The sequence below is a fragment of the Eptatretus burgeri genome, chromosome 6 (genome assembly GCF_056783735.1).
Source record: "Eptatretus burgeri isolate ZD-2024b chromosome 6, Ebu_testis_v1, whole genome shotgun sequence".
NCBI lineage: Eukaryota > Metazoa > Chordata > Myxini > Myxiniformes > Myxinidae > Eptatretus > Eptatretus burgeri.
The window spans coordinates 62,944,822-62,967,186 of record NC_140966.1 but is presented as its reverse complement, the minus strand read 5'-3'; the positions used below and the strand labels follow the sequence as shown (position 1 = coordinate 62,967,186).

Genomic DNA, 22,365 nt, shown 5'->3' with positions numbered 1-22,365 from the left:
GAATGCTGAAGAGTACCAAGATTGTGCCAATGATAGTCAGAGCAATAGGAACAATAAAATGCAAGATCATCGAAAATTGACAATACTGGGGAACTTTTCAACAAACGAATTACAATTGAAGGTGTCTGTGGTCTTTCTTGACTGTGACATTATTGTAAAGAGCACTGGAAAAAAATACTGTTTCTGACAACAGTAAAATATCACAATTCTACAAAAAAGATGTGATCTGACAAAAACAGCTGCTTTGAGATTTCAGAGGACTCTGTTTGACATTATGAATACACCCAAATGGAGATTACAACAAACTGGAGAAGTGTCATCTGAATTAGCAGAGCTTGGAAACCATCCAGAATGCAGTGATATGAGCTATTAGGGTTAACTAACGATCAGAACGTGCGCATCAATGTGATTCAAAAAATGATCACGGATATTTGTAGCCTGAAAGGACTCCGTCCCACACCTCCTCATACCCATCCAACTCGAGAAGTCTGCTTTGCTTTTGGAAAATGAGGCTCAGCTTTGGTTGGCAGCTCACATCGGAGCAGGAAACTCAAAACCTAAATTTGTCGCTGCCTTGCGGTTCAGGATTTTTGAAACCAAAGGCTCAGGGTTTAAACAGGGTAAATGCAACAATCCTTTTTAAAGGAGGTGGCCTTTGCATTTGTTAACCCGTGGGCAAGGTGAACTACCCCCGCTTTAGCTTCCTGATCAGGGCTACATGAAGCCATTTGAGCAGGTGGTGGATGGCAATGCCAGGCAGCTGGTACAGCTTGTCAATAATGGCTGCATGGCTTTGATGCTCGACAAATGATTTTCTTTGGGATAACAATGTCTAGTATCACCCGTTGAGCATAGACACTGTCCTGCAGAAGGCAATGGCAAACCATTTCCGTCCATGCCAATAAAACAATCGTGATCAGAAATCTAAGAACTAAAGCTGCCATGCCAGATGAGCAGCCTCCAGGTTTGAAAGTACCCAAATGTATGGACTTCACCTGATGGGCAATGAGAATGCCAGAGCACGTGATATGTCTGAAGTCTGCACACTAAATAAGAAGCTACAGCAAGAACAGGGTATGGAGAAACATAATGGTTTGGAATTGGGAAAGGGGTCAGAAAAGGGGGTGCATTCGCCTTTGTTCAATCTGCATTGTGAGTACATCTTTATGAGGAAATCAAACTTGGATGACATAATGGTTCGAGTCAGGATGGGAGGAAGATGTATCAAGAACAGAAGGAATGCTGATGATACCACTAAGTTGGCAGAGGACTTGATGAAACTGCTGCAGACAGTGAATAAGGAAAGTGAAGAAGCTCGTCCATGTTTAAACTTTAAAATATTAAAATCTTGTCATCTGAGAAGATACACATGTTCAGATTGGGAGACGATCATGTGGAAAGTTTAATCTTCTGGGGTTCTAAGATTGAAGTGAGTGGAGAATGTAGAGGAGAAATTCATAGATGGTTATCACTGGGGAGAACAGCAATGTCAGGATTGATAAAGATCTGGAAATATAAGGATGTGATGAAACAAGCCGAGAGGATGATGGTGAATGATCTGGGATTTCCAGTTGTAATGCATGGATATAAGTCATAGAAAGTGAGAAAGAAAGAAAGGAAGAAGATTGATAGTTTAAAAATGCATTGTTGGAGATTAATGTTAAAAATTCCATAGATTGCAAGAACAAGAAAATGAGCAATCAGTGATTGCAGACCCTCTCGAAGATTTGTTTTGTGTGGTGCTCGGGTGGTGTATTTTGTGTGGCATTTATGTACTGGTGTGTTATGTAATTAATAAAAGAAATCACTAGAACTGCCACTTTATAACTGCTGGCAGTGATGACCAGGGACTAAGATGTCCTGCTTTGATTGGACAGCTGACCCTGACCCATGACGTTTATTATTCAATTGAATTCAGAATGGGATTTAAATGAATTAAAATCAAACGGAAAACCAAATAGGTCTTCCTTACAAAAACAGTCTTGCGTTGGAGTAGTTCTCGATCTGTTCAGTACAGTCCTGCATTGGAGTAATCAGAAGGAACCCGAACCAGCAAAAAGCAAAAATGAAGTCATCAGGAGGAACCTGGATAGGATTCGCATTTCAGCTACGACTCCTCTACTCTCAAGCCCATCCAGGCACAGCCAAGTGAGCCTTATTCAAAAAAAAAAAGAACCCGGATCAAAAATAATAATAAAAATTCTGGCTGCTCGAGCATGCATCCAATGAATTTGAAATTTAAAACATGTATTCCTCATCCCCACTCAATCATAATTGTGAAGTTTCATGTTGATTAAGCGGTTCAAGACATAATTTTTTTGAGGTTTTCGCTCAACCTAATATTGCTGCCAGACCATGTGAATTAATTATCAACTATTCATGAATACCCTGGTATCCCCAAGGCTTGGGGAACATTTGTATGAAGTTTCCTCTCGATCTGTCCAGCCGTTCTGGAGATTTTTAAAATAGGTTTTAGGATAAATCCAATATGGCTGCCAAACCATGTGATCTATGACATAATGTGTAAATCTTTTGTTCCTCGTGGATAGGTGGTCATCCGTGTGAAGTTTCACCTCAATCTGTTCAGTCATTTAAGAAAAGAAGATTTTTGAAGGTTAAAAAAAACAATATAGCTGCTGAATCTTGTGACTGAGCATATCATCAATTTTTTTTTTGAGCCATTTTATCCCGAGATGACCCTCAAAAAATTTCGTACTGATCAGATGTGGTGTTGTTAACCTCCGCCATCGAAGATGGATGGAGGTGACTGTTTTCACCCCTGCCTGTTTGTTTGTGAACAGTATTACGGGAAAAGTCCTGGACGGATTTCGACGAAACTTGGTGGGGGGATTAGGTATGGTCCAAGGATCATGCGCTTAGATTTTGGACTTTGTCCCAAAAAAAAACTTCGAAAATTTTACAACTTTTTTTCAAAAAAATTTCGATTTTATTTGAAAAATATTTGAATTTTTTTTTTTGTATTTCTACATGTTTTAAGTGATTTCCAACCCCCCAAAAAAATTAGAGAGAAAAAAAAGAAATTTTGCAACTTTTTTTTTCAAAAAAAATTCGATTTTATCTTTTTGGCATTTCTACATGCGCGTCGATCTAGTTTAGTTTATTCAATCGTGGTTCAGTAGAGTCTGATCCGTTTTGACCTACAATGAATAGGATATCAGGTTCACTTAAGTGACTCAGCAGTATTGGCGGCGGAGGTTTTGCACTCTTCCGAGTGCTTCACCTCTAGTTCTAAATATGCAATTATGACGTCTTAACGAAGGCACCGACGACATTAAAAAAAAATCACACATTCCCCATGAGAAAGGAGTATTTGCTATGTGCCAATTTCAATTTTTTCCTTGGTGCATTTTCAGAGATACAGAGGTCCAAAGTATATCCGTTTTTCCAACATGGCTGCCACACCACGTCGCCAATGACAGCAAAATTATCATTAAAACATTCTACATGAGTAGTCGCACCAATGGTGAAAACTCTGTCTCAATCTGACAAGCGGTTGTGGAGAAAAACACGAAAGTTCTGTGCGGACAAACAAACAGACAAACGAACGGACACAAATGCAATACGCTCTTCTTCGGCGCGGGTAATAAGTCTGCAATCTCACTTCATCACGAACCAATATCCCTGTACTGTTCCTCAATGGGCCTACACCCGTTAACCTGCTTACGCACTTTAAAATGCCGTGCCATTGTCACTTATACAAGCAAAACAAAATGTATCACCTGTCGGGCCAGTAAGAAGTACAGCATCTGGTGAGAAAGGGTGTATTTTGTGCAGCCAGGGAGTGTCGCCATCTGGAGACACGTGTCTGATACAGTGCATTGCTCCACAGAGCCATGCTCCTCATCGGGCCTGGACAGCACAGAACAATACCCCCAGAACAGACGTCCATTGAGAATCGTGCAAATTCTTCAGAACAACATTGCTTTAGGTTTGGACGAAGAATTAAAAGAAATTTCCCTGTGAAGATTTTGTTATAAGATAGCAAATAAAACATCACCAAGTACTAATTTGTCACTTTTGTGAAAGAATAAGAAGCTCGTCATACTTTGTGCCATGTCATTTGCATGATGGACCAATGTGTTTGAGTTATTTTAAAAGGTTTTTCTCTTCCCAAGTCTCTGAAACCCAAACCTTGTTCCGAGGAGCAGACCGAAGCAGTAATCGTTTCTGATCTCTGTTGCGCACTCAATGGGGATAACCGTCGGTCCATTAGGATGTCTGATCGACACTTGATCCGTCTCAACCGTCAGTGGTGGAGATGAAGACCAAAACTCTGAGCTTATCATTGACGCAAAGTCTGCGAAAAAAAGTGTATCCAACATTACGAACAACTTCATTACAGAGAGGAAAATGAATTATAAGCTTTTGGATAACACCTTGTGGCATGAAATGAACATGTTAGCTGTGAATTGGACAGCATGCATGTTTCAACGGCACTTCTGGGTGACGGATGGGTGGGGGGTGGACATGCATTGACCGACAGTGACATCGAGACCACCGGCTCATCTGCCCGAAAGGGGAGGGAAAGGAGCAACATGATGCCAAATATGCTGGTATTGACCGAATGAATGATCCTCTTGGGGGTCTGCTTGCTCCACCTCACCTGGTTCTCAGTGGTTCAAACAGGAAGGACAGATCACGTGACATCCGTAATGTAGATAGCCTCGACCGCAAACACCACCACCGTCCAATGGCATACACTAACAGGACAACTTACCCGAAAAACAAAGTCCTTGTTATACGTCAATATGATCTATCCTACGTGAGCACACGGTCCATGCTAAGTTGAACCTCGCCTTACCTAACCAGCCTTAACGATCGACCCACGTATTTCCATCAAAATTAATGTATGTACAAAAACAAGTAACATTTCAAAAGTTTCATTCCTCCACCCACACCGTGCCTCGTTGAGGTGTTCTTACGGAGGAGAGAGGATTGGTTCGAAAACACAAACAGGACAACCTTAACCACAATTTAACATTTCTCAGACATAAATCCCATCTCTTAACCACGACCTCCAGTGGATGTCACTTGCTACACTGGTCAGCTGAGAGATCCTAAAATGAGGTGATGGGAGAGCGGCAGGAGGGTGACCGGCTTTGGCGCATGGAGGGCAAACAAGCCCTGCATTCAAAGGAAGTCTTCCCCTGTTCCAATGCAACTTCCTTGCTGTTCCTTCACTGGAGGGGGCCCACCAAAAATTGCCTTTTGCATCCTGCATTGGTCATCAAGGGTCTCCCACCTCTTAATCGACTGAAACCTGACCCTCCTTCCAGTGGATTCCTTTCTTGTCAGGACCTGGAAAGAGTGTGTGAAGCATTGTGGAGCATCGACCTTCAGAGATTGCAGCCCCTGCAGGAACACATACCTCTTCCCCCCCCCCCCATGAACTGAACTGAACACACAATGCTTTCCAATTTATCTATACCTGCCATACATGCTACTGCACAATGCTCCTAACAGCCATGGCCTGCATACCCACACTAAACAAAACACAAAGCATAAGAGATTGTTTTACTTTATTCGCAACACGTCATACATGTATTTCTGATAAAATTATCACCTTCCACTTGGTCCAAGTGCTGGCCCTCAGGGCAACTGTTGCTCGTCAACCATATCAATGTCCCAACTTACGTGCATTCTCCCAAAGCTAAGCATGGTGAGTTGTTGCAATGTGAAAGGTAAATTTAGTTCCACTTTACCAAATCATCACTGGAAAGGTTGGTTAATATCGGCAGCATCTGTTGCAGCCATTTTTCCCTGGTTCAGAAAGCCAATCAATCCCAGAGGCCTTCCTCCCAAACAAAGATCCCATTAAATTGCAGTGCACCATTTGTGTAAGGTTATGCGGGCGCTCTGGGCCGTACTAATCATGCTCCCAATTTAACAACTTAAAGTTCCACAAGTTGTTCATCGAGTGGGGGTACTCAAACTCTGTCTTTGCTGATGAACCGCATCCATCGACCAGTGTTAATAATGTAGTAGGCTGCCTAGGATCCTCGTGGAAAGGATGCTGAACCACCTGCCCAGGCAGTCACTTCCTCAGGCCCTCAGCAGTGCCACCATCAAGGCATGACAAAGCAACACTGCCCCTTCGGGGTCTTCCCAGATGCACCTCTGCCAGGTGTCCAGGAAGGATCACCTCAATCCCTCCCCTCCTTCCCTGGAGGACCTACCCATGACCAGGGTCCAGTAACCCTCTAAGCCTGAGAACACAACTCAGGCTGCACCCTGATGGGGTTGGGGTGCCCCCAGATCACCATCAAGCTCCCCATGAGGCCGGACCTGATCCATCCCTGTGGATGGGATGTCAAAATTCCTTCCCCCAGTCAAAATTCAGCCTGGGTACCAAGTCCCCCAAAGGCTGTTCCAACAACAATTTGAAAGCCTGGGTTATCCAGTATGTCGTATAACATATGTCGTCTACAACTACACACATAATATTCTCAAATTTATATCGCCATTTTAAGGGTACTTATTGACCACCCCTCGTAGAGAACCACCGACTGGACATAATCACCGTCCAGATACGTGCGGAGATAACCACTATCCAGATACGTGCGGAGATAACCACCATCTGGATACGTGCGGAGATAACCACCATCTGGATACGTATGGAGCCACCCTCCATCCAGGATACGTGCGGAGATAACCACCATCTGGATACGTATGGAGTTAACCTCCATCCAGGATACATGCGGAGATAACCACCATCCGGATACGTATGGAGCCACCCTCCATCCAGGATACATGCGGAGATGACAACCGTCTGGATACATGTGGAGATAACTACCATCTGGGCATTAGCACTGTCCAGATACATTGGGAGACAGAGAGAGCGAGGGAGAGAGCGGGCGGGTAGGAAGAGGGGTGGGAGACAGAGAGAGCGAGGGAGAGAGAGGGGAGGGGAAGAGGGGTGGGAGAGAGAGAGAGAGAGGGAGAGAGGTGAGAGAGGAAGAGTGAAAAGTTATGGGGGGTGGGTTAAGGTGGAGGGAGAGAAGAGGGGAGGATTCCTGCAGATGTGATGTCCAGTTTAATGGCACACACATTGATGAATCACCCTGCCTGTGAAACACCGGGATGACAGTTTATAGCTGGGTTGGGATTCCAACCCAGGATTCACAGCCGAGAGCGTGCGTGCGTCCCTCTCGGCTATCCTGCCGTGATGTCATCGAAACGTTTTAATGTTTTTTATGTGTATTTATCTATGCTGAAGTGACGGGTCGTATAATGAAGGAATATCATACAAAAAGGGGAAAATGCACATTTTCAGTGAGCCGGCGATCACCCGTTACACCACCGAACAACGTGGGGCCAATAAGGTGAGTGTCTCCAGAACATTGTTCAAGTCGATCGACATCGAGTATTCAGTGACAGTGCGATATTGTGGAGTGATTGCCAAGTGGCTTAACTACTCCAATGAAACGGTTGATAAGGCCTAAGTCACATTTGGCTCGGCGGCCGTGGGGTCTACAAAATCTACGGCCACGAGCAATTCTCGGGCGGCCACAGTATTTCCACGGTCACACAATGTAGCAGTCACACATGTTTTTATTTTTCGGGTTTCCCAACCTTGACCGAACCCAGTTCCTGCAGAGCCCAGCATCCGCATGGCTGAGGAAGTCGCGAGTGCAAGGCTTCTTCTTCTTCTTCTTCTTCTTCTTCTTCTTCTTCTTCTTCTTCTTCTTCTTCTTCTTCTTCTTCTTCTCTTCTTCTTCTTCTTCTTCTTCCTCCTCTTCTACCTCTTCTTCTTCCATTTTTCTTCACGCGGCAGCCTGATTCAGCATTATCTTGTAAAACAAGTAATCTATAATCATGTACATTTTTCTCCTCATTGATCATTAATTAATTAGTTCGGCGAAATGCGACCCGGAAACGATAGAAATGTTATCGGACAAAAAATTAACGGGAATTATGGGACTAAAAAAAAAATCGAGTTGTCTGAAGTTAACTGGTCCGATAACGATAAATGGAAGTTAACTTCCGATAATAGTCCAATAATAAAAAAGTAAACTTCGATAATTATCTGTTATCGGATTATCACTTTTGTGCCCTACACTGGTGGCAAACACCTATACTCCAATCTCTAGCGGGAGCGCAGGGTCGACGTACGGTCGACGCAGACTGCCACGGAGGCCGACGTAGGATGCACGGCGGGCGTAGGGGAACCGTGCGTCGACCCTGCGTTGCCCGCAGGTAGTCACACAGACAGCAAGGCCACCGTACGTTGAACACAGGGACGCCTTAGGACTACCCTACGGCAACCGTGGAAATAGTGCGGCCGCCATCATTTTTTGGGGGTTGGCAAAATTCATTTTTCATTGATAAGAGCCTACGGCAGCCGCACGAACAACGCAAGCCCACCGTACGCCCTACGTACGGTCGACGTGGAACACATCTACGTCACAGCAGCTTGGCTTGTCGAATTGCTACGGCCAACGGAGTTATAACTCCATGCTATAATTCCACGGCGACCCCCACGGCCTGTAAAATATAGCCATACGGCGTCGGGCCACCCTGAGGCCACCTCAGAAACTCTACGGCCGCCGCACGTTTGTCAATTCAGGGGGGTACGGCTGCCGTATCCTCGTCGAAGAGCAAATGTGACTTAGGCTTAAGGAATGGCTTGACAGTATCAAGTTTAGTATCAAATCTGGTTATGGAGTAAGAAATGGAGCAAAAGTAAAAGCGGTGTTCTCACTGTTATAGTAACTCGGGTTGGAGGTGTGAACAGCTTGGATAGCTCCGGGGACGAGTGAGTTCAACTTCCACTGAACCTGACGAAGTCTTCTCTCAATCGTGCGACAGGTCTTTGTCACAAGGCTCCTCTGACCCAAACATGCCATCTTGCTTATAGACACATTAACTTGAGCTGCAACATGATTGAGGAATGAAGATGATTGTAAAAGCCACATTCGATGGGATTACAAAACATTAAGTTCAAACTTTAACGAACAAATGATCACGTCAAATGCATTAATCAAGTTATCGAAATATGAAAGCAAATGATACATTTTGGATCCATAAGGATAATTGTACCCTCACCGAATGGCCAAATGTCTTTGACAGACATTGTAAAGTTTAACAACCATAATTTTTGAAATGAAAATCCCTTTAAACTTCGATGCTAAGCTACTCAAGTGGAACGGAATTCGGTAGAGTGCATACCTCCACCAGGCTGAACAGTTTACCTGTTGTAGCCCACTCATAGACCGGATCTTCATTCGGACCTGAACCAAAATCTCATCGGCTTGTTCTTGTCAGCTTTCCAACTCATCCACCAAGTTTCATCCGAATCCGTTTGAGATATCGTGCGATTATATCGTTTTTAGGAATATCCCTCAATGGTGAAGAATCACTTAAAAAATTCCACCATCCGGATCCGGATCTTCACCAAAATTGAATCAATTCGTCCTTGTCACACACAGAACATGTCCACCAAGTTTCGGCAGAATCTGTCCACAACTTTTTGAGATATCCAGCTTACAGACAGGCAGACAAACAGGGGGTGAAAACATCACCCCCATCGACCTTCAGGGGAAGAGGTAAATATTGTGCCATCTACAACTCACTCTTACCCCATCCATTCATCCATCAATTGTGACCACACTCTGTGCAGAGCGTTTGTGCTGCCGAAGCAGTCACCTTGGCTATGAGAAACAATCGTGGACGGGTCACCACTCCAACACAGGATACCAGCAAGCTGGCACTCATTTTGCCAACCTCGGAAGGATGGCAGGCAGAGTCAACCCCACCTGGTATTAATTCAAAATCCAAGCAGGATTTGAACTCAAGATCCTAGAATTCCAAGCCCACCATCCTAACCATTACGATTAAGCCAACACCAGGAATACTCTTTTATATATGCATATACATATACACACACACATATCATGCATTGCACACACCAATTGAGCCCCTTCCCTTGTGCAAAACATAATAAATAGATGGACTTACAGCATGTATCATTGTTAACTTAACCTTTTCGCTCTCCAAGGTGCTATTGAGGTGTTGCACTCACCTTCAAAAATGACAAACCCCATGGCTCCATCCAGGATCATCTCTTGCTGTGAATAGTTGAGAAATCGAAGAGCTCTATCTGCCGCCCGCACCACCTTAGCGAGCAAGTCCACAAAACAACCTGGAGGTGAATGGGGGAGACAGACTTGAGGTTGGGGAGAGCCATGTGCCTGCAGACAGATTAACGTGAAGAGGATGATGGTACAGGAGGTCACTCTCATTTTCTCTGCGATGTCTTTCTCTGCCCCCTCTCTCTTTCCCTCTCTCTCTCTCTCTCTCTGGCAGAGCAGCAACAGCATCTCTTTATTCCAATTCAGAACTGAACTCTCTTTTACCTTTAGCACCGCCTCTCAAAACCTTCCCCTCCTGCTCAGAGCCTCCACTGGGTATGTGGGTGGTCCCCTGCAAAACCTCACCTGGACAGCCCTCGTATCGGAGGACCGATTAAAATAATGATGACAGATCTTCAGGTGAAGCATATACTTACAGCAAAAATCATGACGCGCACACACAACAATCAACGCCGCTTACAATTTCACCTTTTATTTTATTCAGTCAAGACTCGTAGAAGACGTAGAACATGGAACGGAGCAAGATATAACAGAACAAAAGGAACAGCATAAAGAGAAGAAGGGGGGGGGGGAATGCCAACAGCAGGGCTGGGGCGATGAGAGGTGGGGGAGATAAGATGGATGCAGAAGAAAACTCTCAGGAAGGAGAGATTTGGTAAGAAAAGTTCATGGTTTTCGATAGGGGATGATCTGAGACAGACGGTGGTGAACAGCTATCTTCAAGACCTGGAGGGAAGAATGGGACTGAAGAGAATGTGGAAGTCGATTCCACAGGTCGGGAAAGAGGAACAAATTAGTTTTTTTTATTAATATTCCAGTTTTCTTGGATGCAGAATCGTCAACAATGTTGTCACACTTCGACTTGCATCATTGTTCACAATCACATCATTTGACCTGCATCTTGCTCCCGCCCCCACCCCTCAATCCTCCCCGACCTCAATTGAAGAGGAATATAAATTGATTTCTTCTATTTTTTGTGAGAGGCAAAATTACATTAAAAAATACTTTATATTTCATCCTGAGGCCTCAATTGAGATGACGGCCAGATGTGACAGACAGCCTGTCCTGTGACATTGTGGAGTCCAGTAGTTGGTCCTTGCCTCCACGCCCCCCCCCCTCACATCTTCAACCAAATGATTAAAAATCCCTGCTGAATTATTGGAAAAACTGAAAAATACGTGTTTTTAGTCTTTTTATCGAACTAAGAATTCTGTACAAGCAACACTCATACACACAGTGTATTTAATGAGATGACATATAAGGAGATACTTGACATTGTTGAGCTACCAGATGTTGAATGTTTGGTCAAATGACAGAGAGAGCACAATGCAAATCCCCTTCAACGTTCAGTTTGTTTCTGTACTTGGTGTTGACAGCAACGAGCGTGGAAAATGCAACTTCACAGAGATACGTTGATCCAAACATTGTCAGAATCCAAAGAGCTTGATGTGAGATCAAAGGGTAAACAGGAAGGTCTGTGACCCAGAACGTCTCTAGATCCAGTTTTTCTTGATGTCTTCTTCAGCCAAGGAGTTGAACTTTAACTCAACAAACTCCTCTTGCACTCCTGTCTGAAATATCAGCGACTTCACATTGAAATGGGTTCCTTATGAATTTGCAGGCTTCGCGTTTCTCATCTATATCCGGAAAGTATCTTATGAATTCTGCTTCAATTCAGTCAGATGAGTAATTATTTGTTTATTTAACTCAGAATCAAGGTAACTGTGAATGAGAGCAGAATCCAAGTTAGCAAAACTGGCTGTATTTCCATCCTGAATTCGACATTTCCAGAGGTCGAGTTTGGCCATGAAGGCTCGAATGACATCATGGTGCCATGATTATGTTGATGTTTTTCCCTTGGAGTTTGAGGTTGATGGCATTTAGCGCTTTAAAGGTGTCCACCAGGTAAACTAGAGAGAGCAAAAATCCTTCAGACTGGAACTTGTCATGGAGACCTGCTTTCTGCTGCGAATCGAGAAATGTTGCCACTTCTTGTTGGAGTTCATAAAGCCGTCCAAGCATGTTTCCCTTCGAAAGCCATCGTACGTTTGTGTGGAAAAGCAAGGCTTGATGTTTAGAATCCATATCCACACACAGCTGTTTGAAGAGACGACTGTTTAAGGCTCCACCTTTGATGAGGTTGACTCCCTTGATAGCCAGGCTCATGACATCCCTCATTTCAGCAGGTGGAGTTCTGGATGCTGAGGCTTCACGATGAAGGATGCAGTGCGTAGCAGATGGACTTTTTTCTTTCATTCTTGTTATGAAACCAGATTGCAAACCAAGCATGGACGGAGCTCCATCAGTACAAAACCCTTCCAGCGAGTCCCACAAAGTTGATTTTCCTGGAAGAACTTTGATACCACTTGAAAAATATCTGTTGCTGTTGTATAACTTTCCATGGGATGGCAAGAGAGCATTTCCTCTTTTACAATATTGCCTGACACGAAACGAGCATACATCAGAAGCTGAGAACACTGAGCAACATCAGTCGTTTCGGCCAACTGGATGGCAAATACAGGAGAAGCTCTTACTTGGTCAAGAACTTGATCTTTGATGTCTTGAGACATTTCATCGCTTCTTCCCTTAATGGTATCGTTTGGTAGAGAGATTTGGGAAAGCTTGTTTGCACTATCCTTCCACAGAACGAGCTCTGCTGCACACAGTGCACTTGGTTTTATGAGAGTCTCTCCGATCTTATGGCTCTTTTTGCTCTTTGCAATCAACATGGCGATCTCATAGGAAGTCTCAACAACCTTTGAAGTCTGTTGCTAAAATGCTCCACTGCTGTCCATCTTCGCTTGCTTCAAGGACCGTCTTTTTGTTTCAAAGAATACCTTGGGTTTGGCAGCTTGAGCAGGATGCATTGTCTTCAAATGGCTTTCCAAGCATGTGGGCCACATGCCATCATTGCTCAGAGTCTTGTAGCATATTATGCACTGGGGTACCTCTGTGTCACCCTTTTTTGAGGGACACAAATCCAAATCGAATATATTCGTCAAGATACTTCCGCTTTTTTGCACTCATTGCAAATGATTTAGTTTGAAATGGGTACTACAAATCTGTGGAATTTTTTTTTAACATTAAAATTAAAATAAAATACAAATATTAATATTAAATTTAAATCTATCTATCTATATATTACTGAAACTCTCATCTTGTATGTATGTATGTATGTTCCCGAAATACAGGAAAACGGTACACGATAGCGCAAGATTTTTAGGGCCACCTTACTCACCACTCTCCTGTGGTGTGCAGTATCAAGTTACGTTAAAATCGGGCAACGAAAATATTGTAAAAAAATCAATTCCCGATTCAGTCAAGTACTTTTTGGGAGTATTTGATCAATGCAAACTACCTCAGTGGTATAGTTTGCTGGAGCTATCTTTTTTTTCTTGAAATGTTTTTTTTCATCAACCGCTGTCACAACGGGAAACCAACGGGTTCACGGGTAATCTAGTATATTACTAAAACTCTAATCTTGTATGAATGTATGTTCCCAAAATACAGCCAAAACGGGACAGAATAACACAAAAATTTTAGGGCCACCTTACTCAAAATTCGCCTGCGGTGTGCAGTATCAAGTTTCATTCAAATCGGGCAACAAAATTTTTTTTTTTAATTAATTCTCGATTCAGTCAAGTACTCTTCGGGAGAATTTGATCAATGCAAACAACCTCAGCAGTATAACTCACTGGAGCTATCTTTTTTTTTCTTGAAATGTTTTTTTTTCATCAACCGCTGTCACAACGGGAACCCAACGGGTTCATGGGTCGTTTGGTATACAGTCATCCCCCGTTTATCGTGGGGGTTACGTTCCAACCCCCCCTCCCCCCGCGAGAAGTTAAAATCCGCGATGAATGGATGCCTCCCAAAAAAAAATCGACTCGTCTGGTCTGGTCGGCTTGGCAGTGATCGGGTTCGAGGTGCTGGAGATCGACTCGTCTGGTCTGGTCGGTTTGGCAGTGCTCGTCCAACCGTGGCAAACCTTTTTCCTTCCCGAAGCATATCGAGCACCTTCACCTTCTCCTGGAGCGTTAGGACCTTCCTCTGGTGCTTCGGTTCCTTGCCAGAAGCCTTAGAAGGTGCAGGGCGTTTGGGCGGCATCGTAGGGCTTGGAGAAAAAAATTTGAAGTTCACAAGCGAAACTTTGTCTCGTGCGTTGTGTGACTGGTCGAGCGCCACGCATTATAATTTATTGCTTAAATAATTTATATTTTATATATTATTACCACGATATGCAGGGGAATATCAGGGGAATCTGCAGAAAAATATTAGTTTGGTTCCAAGGGAAAACCCGCGATGAACCGGGGGCGCGATAGGTGAACCGCGATATAGCGGGGGATTACTGTATTTTAAATTTTAAAATTAATTCAGAAAATGGTAGGCCTCGTAGCGAATAGGAAATGAGAATTATTAAAGGCGATGCTTTTGTTTTATTATGTTCATCACGATATTATGCAAACATAAATATGAAGGGGGGGGTTGGAACGTAACCCCCACGATAAACGGGGGATGACTGTATACCAAAGCATTGAAGCAATGAAATGAACATACAAAAAATGCTAGTTAAGAGAATTCCAAAAATAATTTGAGAAATTCCTACTTTTTTATCCGGGCTCGCGCCCCCTCTGGAAATTACTCACGCCCCCCCCCACACAGGGGGGCGCACCCCCCATGTTAAGAGCCAATGTTGTAGAGTGTAAGTAGCTCTTTATGAGCTTCAGCTTTTATAAAGTACTAGACGACCCGTAAACCCGTTAGGTTCCCGTTATGACAGCGGTTGATGGAAAAACAGAAAGACACGAAATTTTAACATTATTCAGTGGTCAAACCTTAACTTGAAGAAAATTTGAGCAATTACCTCAGGAGTCATCGTTCAACGAAGCACGCGTCTAAGCACAATTTTATTTATTCACAAACAAAGAAGTATGACATCAAAATGGTGATGTTTATTTTATGCTTAAAAATAAATCGTTCTTTGTCTCCACTAAATGTTTGAGATTTTAAAATAAATCATTTCAAGAAAAAAAATTATAGCTCCAGCAAACTAAACCGCCGAGGTTGTTTGCATTGATCAAATTCTCCCAAAGAGTACTTGACTGAATCGAGAATTGATTTTTTTAAATATTTTTTTTCGTTGCCAGATTTGAACGAAGCTTAATACTGCACACCGCAGGAGAATGGTGAGTAAGGTGGGCCGAAAATTTTTGCGCTATCGTGTTCCGTTTTGGCTGTATTTCAGGAACATACACACAAGATGAGAGTTTTAGTTATATATAGATGTTCTGCCGACATAACAGTTCAATTTATTGTTGTTAACCTCCTCAAAACTAAGTGTGCATTTTGGTCAGTGCCCATGAACGAGTTTTTGGTTGTTATCCATCCATCCATCCATCCATCCATCGATTGGGATCATACTCTGTGTAGAATGGTGGTGCTGCCTAAGCAGTCTCCTTGGCTATTGGACACAATCCTGGGTGGGTCACCACTCCGACACAGTATATCAGCAAGCTGGCACTCATTTTGCAGACAAGTCGCTCAGTGTTGTTACAGCTTTTTCGAAATTTAGTCGCTCAGCGTTGTCGTGGCTGTAAAGTTGAATGGTTGTAGGACGCAGCACAACTGCTCGAATCTTCTCTATGGTACAGTCAGCCAAACATCAATAACCCTGGAGAAAAGTTCAACTTTGAACTTCTCCTGTGGATCTGAAACTGGTTCATAGTAAAGACTTATATGAAAAGTACTGGATTTGGTGTGCATGCAAATTCACTCAAACTTACAGAACTTTCTACAATTAGTGGAAGCGCTCAAAGGCGTAAGTTCGGGTTCAGCCACGTTATTACCCTCCGCCACTGAAGGTGGCTGGACGTTATGTTTTCACCCCTGTCTATCTGTTTGTCTGTGAACGGAATCAGATGAAACTTGGTGGACAAGTTGGGTGTGTGATAAGGATGAATTGGTTAAATTTTGGTGAAGATCCGGATCCAAAAAAATCTTTAAGTGATTCTTGATCTTCTTCTTCTTCTTCTTCTTCTTTCGGCTGCTCCCGTTAGGGGTCGCCACAGCGGATCATCCGTATGATCCGCATCGTGATTTGGCACATGTTTTACGCCGGATGCCCTTCCTGACGCAACCCTGGTCGCCTCTTACGACGCAGGGATATGGTACACCTATTTTAACCGGGGTATACACCGGCCCAGTACACTGGTACTCATTTCGCCGACCTCGGAAGGATGACAGGCTGAGTCAACCCCCTGGTGTATTAATTCAGTGGCCCAACGGGGCTTGAACTCAGGACCTCTTGGATCCCAAGCCGCTGCCCTAACACTGCGCCAACAACAAGTGATTCTTGATAATCTTGGTAAAAACGATATCTAGCATATCTCAAGAGTTTTGGACTGATTCGGACAAAACTTGGTGGATGAGTTGGTTCGGTGACAAGAACAAGTCGGTTAGAGTTTGGTTCAAGTCGGCAAATCCATCCTATCAGTGGGATACAAAAAGGATTGGCTGTTCAGCCTGGCAGAGGTGTGCGCTCTACCGAGTGCTGTTATCATTGGAAATGTGTCCATACTGTACTACTGGACTTTCAAGATGCTTTGTAGAATATTGTAAGTTGATGTGGGGCCACAATTCTGGGGGGCTTCATTTACAGCGGCCATAGTCCTTGCAGGGGCCTAACAGACGCCCTGTTCATGATCATATCACTGCCCAAGTGAGTGACCAGAGAGATGCCAGAAATCACCCTGCATAATGGTTGCACTGAAAATGAAGTGAATCCAAATTATGCTCTGGTTTTCTTGAAATGAGGAAGAATGTTGCCCAACTTCGAACTGGCACCAAGGAGTAACTTCGCTTGGAAGCAAGTTGTGCTGGATCATGTCCAAAGAGGAATTGAACAGATTGTAATGAAGCACAGATGGGTGGTGGTGATGCACCACCCACACATTTCATTGTGGAAACTGACAGGACATCGAATAACCGATACAGATACTCATCAGGTAAACACTTGTCTGGTTGTCCAAGTAAATCTATCATACTGTGACCAGTCATCCCTATTTTACAGTGTTGCGTTTGTAAGAAATCAGATCGCACCAAAAGCGTACAATAAACAGGTTTTCGATTAATCGCTGTATTCCTTCTTTTTCTTCTGATTCCTCTTCTTTCTTTTTTGTATACCTTGTCGAGGCTCGTGAGAGAGCTAACACACAACGCACAGCAAGGGAGGCATGAGACAAGAGGGGCAGGAGTGAGAAGGACAAAACAGTGGGGAACTTCATTTAAGTGAGAGACATTAGGAGATCTGTGGAAGGGAGAGGGATGGGACAGGGAACATGGGGAATAGAAGATGGACATTACAGGACTTTCAGGAAGGAAAGCAGGGAATTTGAAGGAGGTGGGCTTGGGTGGATTATCGGGGGTAGAAAAGATCGAGGATTTGGATGGGGGATGATAAGAGGTGGTGGTGAACAGCTGTTTTGAAGGCCTGGAGGGAAGAATGGGATTGAATAGAGTGAGGGAGTTTATTCCAAAGGCGGGAAAAAGAGGAATGAAAGAGTGAAGGTGAGCAGCGATTCTTGATTTTAGTAGTTTTACCAGAAGAGGGTTGTTCGCGGACCATGAGCGCCCTGCGGAAATGTGGTGGGGACAAATCACAGAGAGAGCGGGGGGGGGCGAGGCTGGAGAGGAGACGGTAGAAGACAGAAAGACCACCGACCAACCTGCGGTGATTGAGTGAGAGGCCCAAAGACTCAGCCTCATTGCAGGAGATGTCAATGATCTGAAAAGCCTTGGTTTCCACAGCGTGAAGCCGAGAAAGGTGAGAGGCAGGAGCACCAGCCCAGAGGGGAAAGCAGTACTCCATCAGGCTGCGGACAAAAGCTTTGTAAGTAATCAGGAGCTCAGGTGGGCTGAGGAAGGACTTTGCACAACGGAGGATTACCAGTCGGCGACTGGCTTTGGAGGCGAGGTTTGAAATGTGGCTTTCCCAGGAAAGGTCATGGCAGATACTGACACCCAGAAGCTTGAAAGAAAGGACTTCTTCCAGAGGTGGATGGGGGGGGGTCTAAACGGTCCTTTCAGAGAGACATCGTGAGATTGTGAGATTTGTCCAGATTGAAAGACATGTTCCACGTGTTGGACCAGTTTGTGATTTTATCCAGATCTGCAGTGAGCAAAGAAGCTGCTGCTTGCCGGTCTGAGGGATGACAAAGTGGTACGGCAGAGGGTGGAGTCATCAGCAAAGAGATATAGAGGATTTTCCAGAGTCGGAGAGATCGTTCATGAAAACCAGAAAAGGAACAGGGCCCAGAACGCTACCTTGAGGAACTCCATCCGGGACAGGAAGAGGGGATGAAAGAACTCCAATTAAGGCCACACGGTGACTGCGACAGGAGAGGAAGTCTGTGAGCCATGAGTGAAGATGGCCTTGGATACCATAGGAAGAGAGTTTGATGAGCAGGGCAGGGTGCCAGACTGTCAAAAACACATGATATGTCCATGGATACGGCTCGGATTTCCTGTCTGGCATTGAGAACCTCCATCCATTGGTGGGAGAGCAGAAGCAGCATATCCAGGGTAGAGTGACCTGGTCTGAAACCAAATTGATGATTGGAAATCAAGCCATTGGAGAAGAGGAAGGATTTAATGTCTGAAGCGATGATGGATTCCATAACCTTGTTGATGATTGGGAGAAGGCTGATTGGTCTGTAGTTACAGGGATCTGTTTTTGCACCTTTTTTATGCAGGGCAGTGATGTTTGCTGATTTCCAAGCAGATGGCAGATGACCTTGAGCAAATGAGAGGGTGAATAGAAGAGAGAGAGGGTGAGCAAGAGCAGAAAAGCAGGTTTTTAGGACACGTGGGCTGATGCCGTCTGGACCAGTTGCAGAATCTGAGTAGAGGTTTGACAGCAGGCTCTCCACCTTGTCAGGAGAAAAGGACACAGAGTCCAGGGACAGTTGGGTGCGACTGGGTAAGGTGGGGAGACAAAGCGATGGGTTTTGGACACAAGATTTAGCTGCAAACACCGAGTTTAGGCATTCAGCCTTTTCACGTGCAGTATCAGCAGTGCGGCCATTTGAGGTAAGGGAGGGGATGGAGGGGGAACATACACCAAAAATAGATTTGATTAGATGCCACCAGGATTTTGAGGAGGGAGAGAGGTTTGAGAGTTCAGACTTGAGATTAGAAAGATGTTGTTTTCTGGCTCTCCTGGGGGTAGACACACACTTGTTCCAAGCTTTATGGAAGGAACTGAGATTGCCCTCAGTTGGGTTTGCTTTCCATGAGGCAAAGGCAAGTTTTTTCAGGACAACTGCCTCACCACAATCTTCAGTGAACCAAGGGCGGGAGGAAGGGTGGGACAACTGAAGCTGAGAGGGGATAAATCTGTGCATGAGGGAGAGCAAGTTTCTTTGAAAGAATTCTCAGGATGAGTTGATGTTGGAGAAAGTAGCGATGGGAGACCAGTCTAAGTTTGATGGCTGCTTGGAGACCCTGCCAGTCGGCTTGAGTGAAATGCCAAACTCGACGGCAGTGAGGTGGTTCTCTGATAATAGCCAGAGAGATGTCCACTTTGACAAGGACGTGGTCAGAAGAACCAATTGGAGCGCAGGAAGAGCAGCAGATATTGTCAAGGGAATTTGTCAAAATCAGATCCAGAAGAGATGGAGTACCATTGGTTGAGATCCGGGTCGGGAAGTTGACCGATTGAGTCAGTCCCAATGAGTCGCAGAAAGCTTTTGCTGAGGTGCCATGACAGGTGAGAGAGGTACCCACACCTAGCCAACTGGCATGATGACAATTGAAGTCACCACATAAGAGGAAGAGAGAGAGTTTGGATGAGAAGATAGAAGTTGGTCCATATTTTCGGATAGTGAGGTGTAGATGGAGTCATCACTGTTTGATGGACGGTACAGTAGACATATAATCATGAGGTGGGAGTGGAGGGGAAGCCATAGCCAGAGGTATTCCTGGGGGTGTGGGGGAGTGAGGGCAGTGCATGGAGAGTGAGGAATAGAGTTTTTGATGAAGAGAGCAACTCCCCCACCAGGACGAGGCTCAGGTCTGTCATACCGGAGGAGGGAGTATCCAGGGAGAGATACTTGGGAGTCAGACACGTCTTGGGGTAGAAAAGTTTCTGTTAGGCAGATTATGTCTGGTTTGTCAGTGGAAACCTGTCTGGAAAGATCTGAAAGGTTTGAGTGAAGGCCCCAGATATTTGAGGTCCACACTTTTAATGAAGAGGGAGGGGAGGAGGCTTTGGAGGCAGGGGGGGGAGGGGAGGGTAGGACAAGGGACGAGGGGGGAGGTAAGAGGGTTGTTGAAAGAGTGTGGGGGATTGCAGAATAGCTCGGGGAGGGGGCCGGATGAGGAGGAGAAAAGGCTCTGTGGTGCTGGGGGAGAGGGGGGACAAGAGAGGGGGAAGAAGGCATTTGAGGAGGTGGAGTGAAGAGATGGAGGTGAGAGGGCAGTGGAAGGAAGCAGCTTTGAGGATGAGAGGGGGGGCAAGTTTGAGAAGGATGAGTGCGGGGATGAATGGTGGGAGAAAGGTGAGGGGGGAGTTTTTGAGAGAGGTGAGAGGGAGGCTTGGAGGGAGAAGAGTGGGATGGTTGCTTTGAGAGTGAGGGGTGAAAGGGGTGAGTTGGCACTGAAGTTGGAAAAAAAGAATCTTAATGGAAAGCGAACATTCATAGCAAACTGGGTTTTTTTTTTAAGTTTTAGGTCAGAGATGCGATTTAACACGTTTCTTTATGGATGCAATAAAGGCGAATTCAGAGAATGGAGAGAAGAAACACTGTGACAGTTGGATTTTTTAGGCAAGGTATGAAGGAAAGGTCTAATTGAGAGCAGTCTGTTTAAATAGCAGAAGAGTCGTGCATTCTAATACAGTAAAGAGTACTACACGTGTGAAAGAGGAAGATGAAGCATTATAAGAGATCGTTTTTGTTATTATTCTTAATGTTTGTGAGAGTTTTCAACAGATTAGGTCATGGAAGTGTTGTCGAAAAAATTGAGGAAGAAGAACAATAGGAGGCGGAAGAATAGGAGGAGGAAGAATAGGAGGAAGAAGAAGAAGAAGAATAAGAATAATAATAATAATAAGAATCGAGACTCGTGAGTGCACAAGGAGAAAGGTCGTTTTTTTTTTTTGTTTGTTTAAGATAAGAAATAGAGTGATTAGCGGGAGGGATGGAGGACGTTAGGAAAGTGTGGAAGATATAAATTGAAGGTGATGGGGAAAAAAATAAAACAAACATGATCGTACTCCGAGGGGAAACAGGGTAGGCCTCAAGCACCCAGTAAGACAAGGTCGACGAAATCTCACAAAATAGCATGATTTTTGAAACAAAACAGAACGTGGAACACATTAACATGTAGGTGAGAAAATAAACAGTTAAAACGGGACAGATAATGACCGGAAACTTAACTTTGAGATCGTGAGCAGAGAGGAAGACCTGCCGACACTCCAAACCCAGAACCGGAAGTCATATTCTTATTCTTCCTCCTCTTCTCTTCCGATTCTCTCCTCCTCCATAACTCAATCATGGAATGGCCCTCAAGTGTCCAAACTGGGATTAGCATTTTTATCGTAAATATACGAACAGGACATGTTTCCCTTTTTCTTGAAGACATTGAGGAACTACAAAATTGAACTTTTTAAATGGCAAAGAAAGCAACAAGTAGAACAACATGCAAACACAGTAATTATCCCATTTCTTGATACCTTCATGCATGAACTCTCTCGATGTATCGATTAATTATTATCATTAGGTTGGAGAACATTGCCTACAATCACTTGTAACGATGTTACATGTAAGGAAAGAAATTGTAAATTCTTCATGAATACTAGTACTGTGCATGAGCATTAACTCTTTGAACCCCAGCGGTCGGTTTCCCAGCTGCGATTGAAACTTCCATATACCTGAGCAGCCGGTTTCCCAGCTCCTATTGAAACCTTCATAGACCTGAGCAGCCGGTTTCCCAGCTCCTATTGAAACCTCCATAGACCTGAGCGCCTGGTTTCCCAGCTCCTATTGAAACCTCCATAGACCTGAGCGGCCGGTTTCCCAGCTCCTATTGAAACCTCCATAGACCTGAGCGCCTGGTTTCCCAGCTCCTATTGAAACCTCCATAGACCTGAGCGGCCGGTTTCCCAGCTCCTATTGAAACCTTCAGAGACCTGAGCGGTCGGTTTCCCAGCTCCTATTGAAACCTCCATAGACCTGAGCGGTCCGTTTCCCAGCTC

General features: G+C 44.5%; 1 protein-coding gene across 5 annotated transcripts in view; it reads right to left on the bottom strand.

Annotated features, from left to right (window-relative positions):
- LOC147024934 (UPF0764 protein C16orf89 homolog) overlaps positions 1–10,373 on the bottom strand; it is a 61,721-nt gene extending 51,348 nt beyond the window's left edge. The window contains exons 1-4 of one of the 5 annotated variants that reach the window (XM_085885355.1): positions 10,043–10,366; positions 8,723–8,893; positions 4,153–4,318; positions 3,741–3,870 (exon numbers count right to left, since the gene is read on the bottom strand). In XM_085885355.1, the coding sequence (XP_085741481.1) occupies positions 3,741–3,870; positions 4,153–4,318; positions 8,723–8,893; positions 10,043–10,340 (765 nt within the window). In that variant the 5' untranslated portion in view covers positions 10,341–10,366. Of the gene's footprint in view, positions 1–3,740; positions 3,871–4,152; positions 4,319–8,722; positions 8,894–10,042 lie in introns of all 5 variants that reach the window. The other 4 variants (XM_085885358.1, XM_085885359.1, XM_085885357.1 and 1 more) reach the window with 4 other exon arrangements.
- Between the last annotated feature and the right edge of the window lie 11,992 nt (positions 10,374–22,365).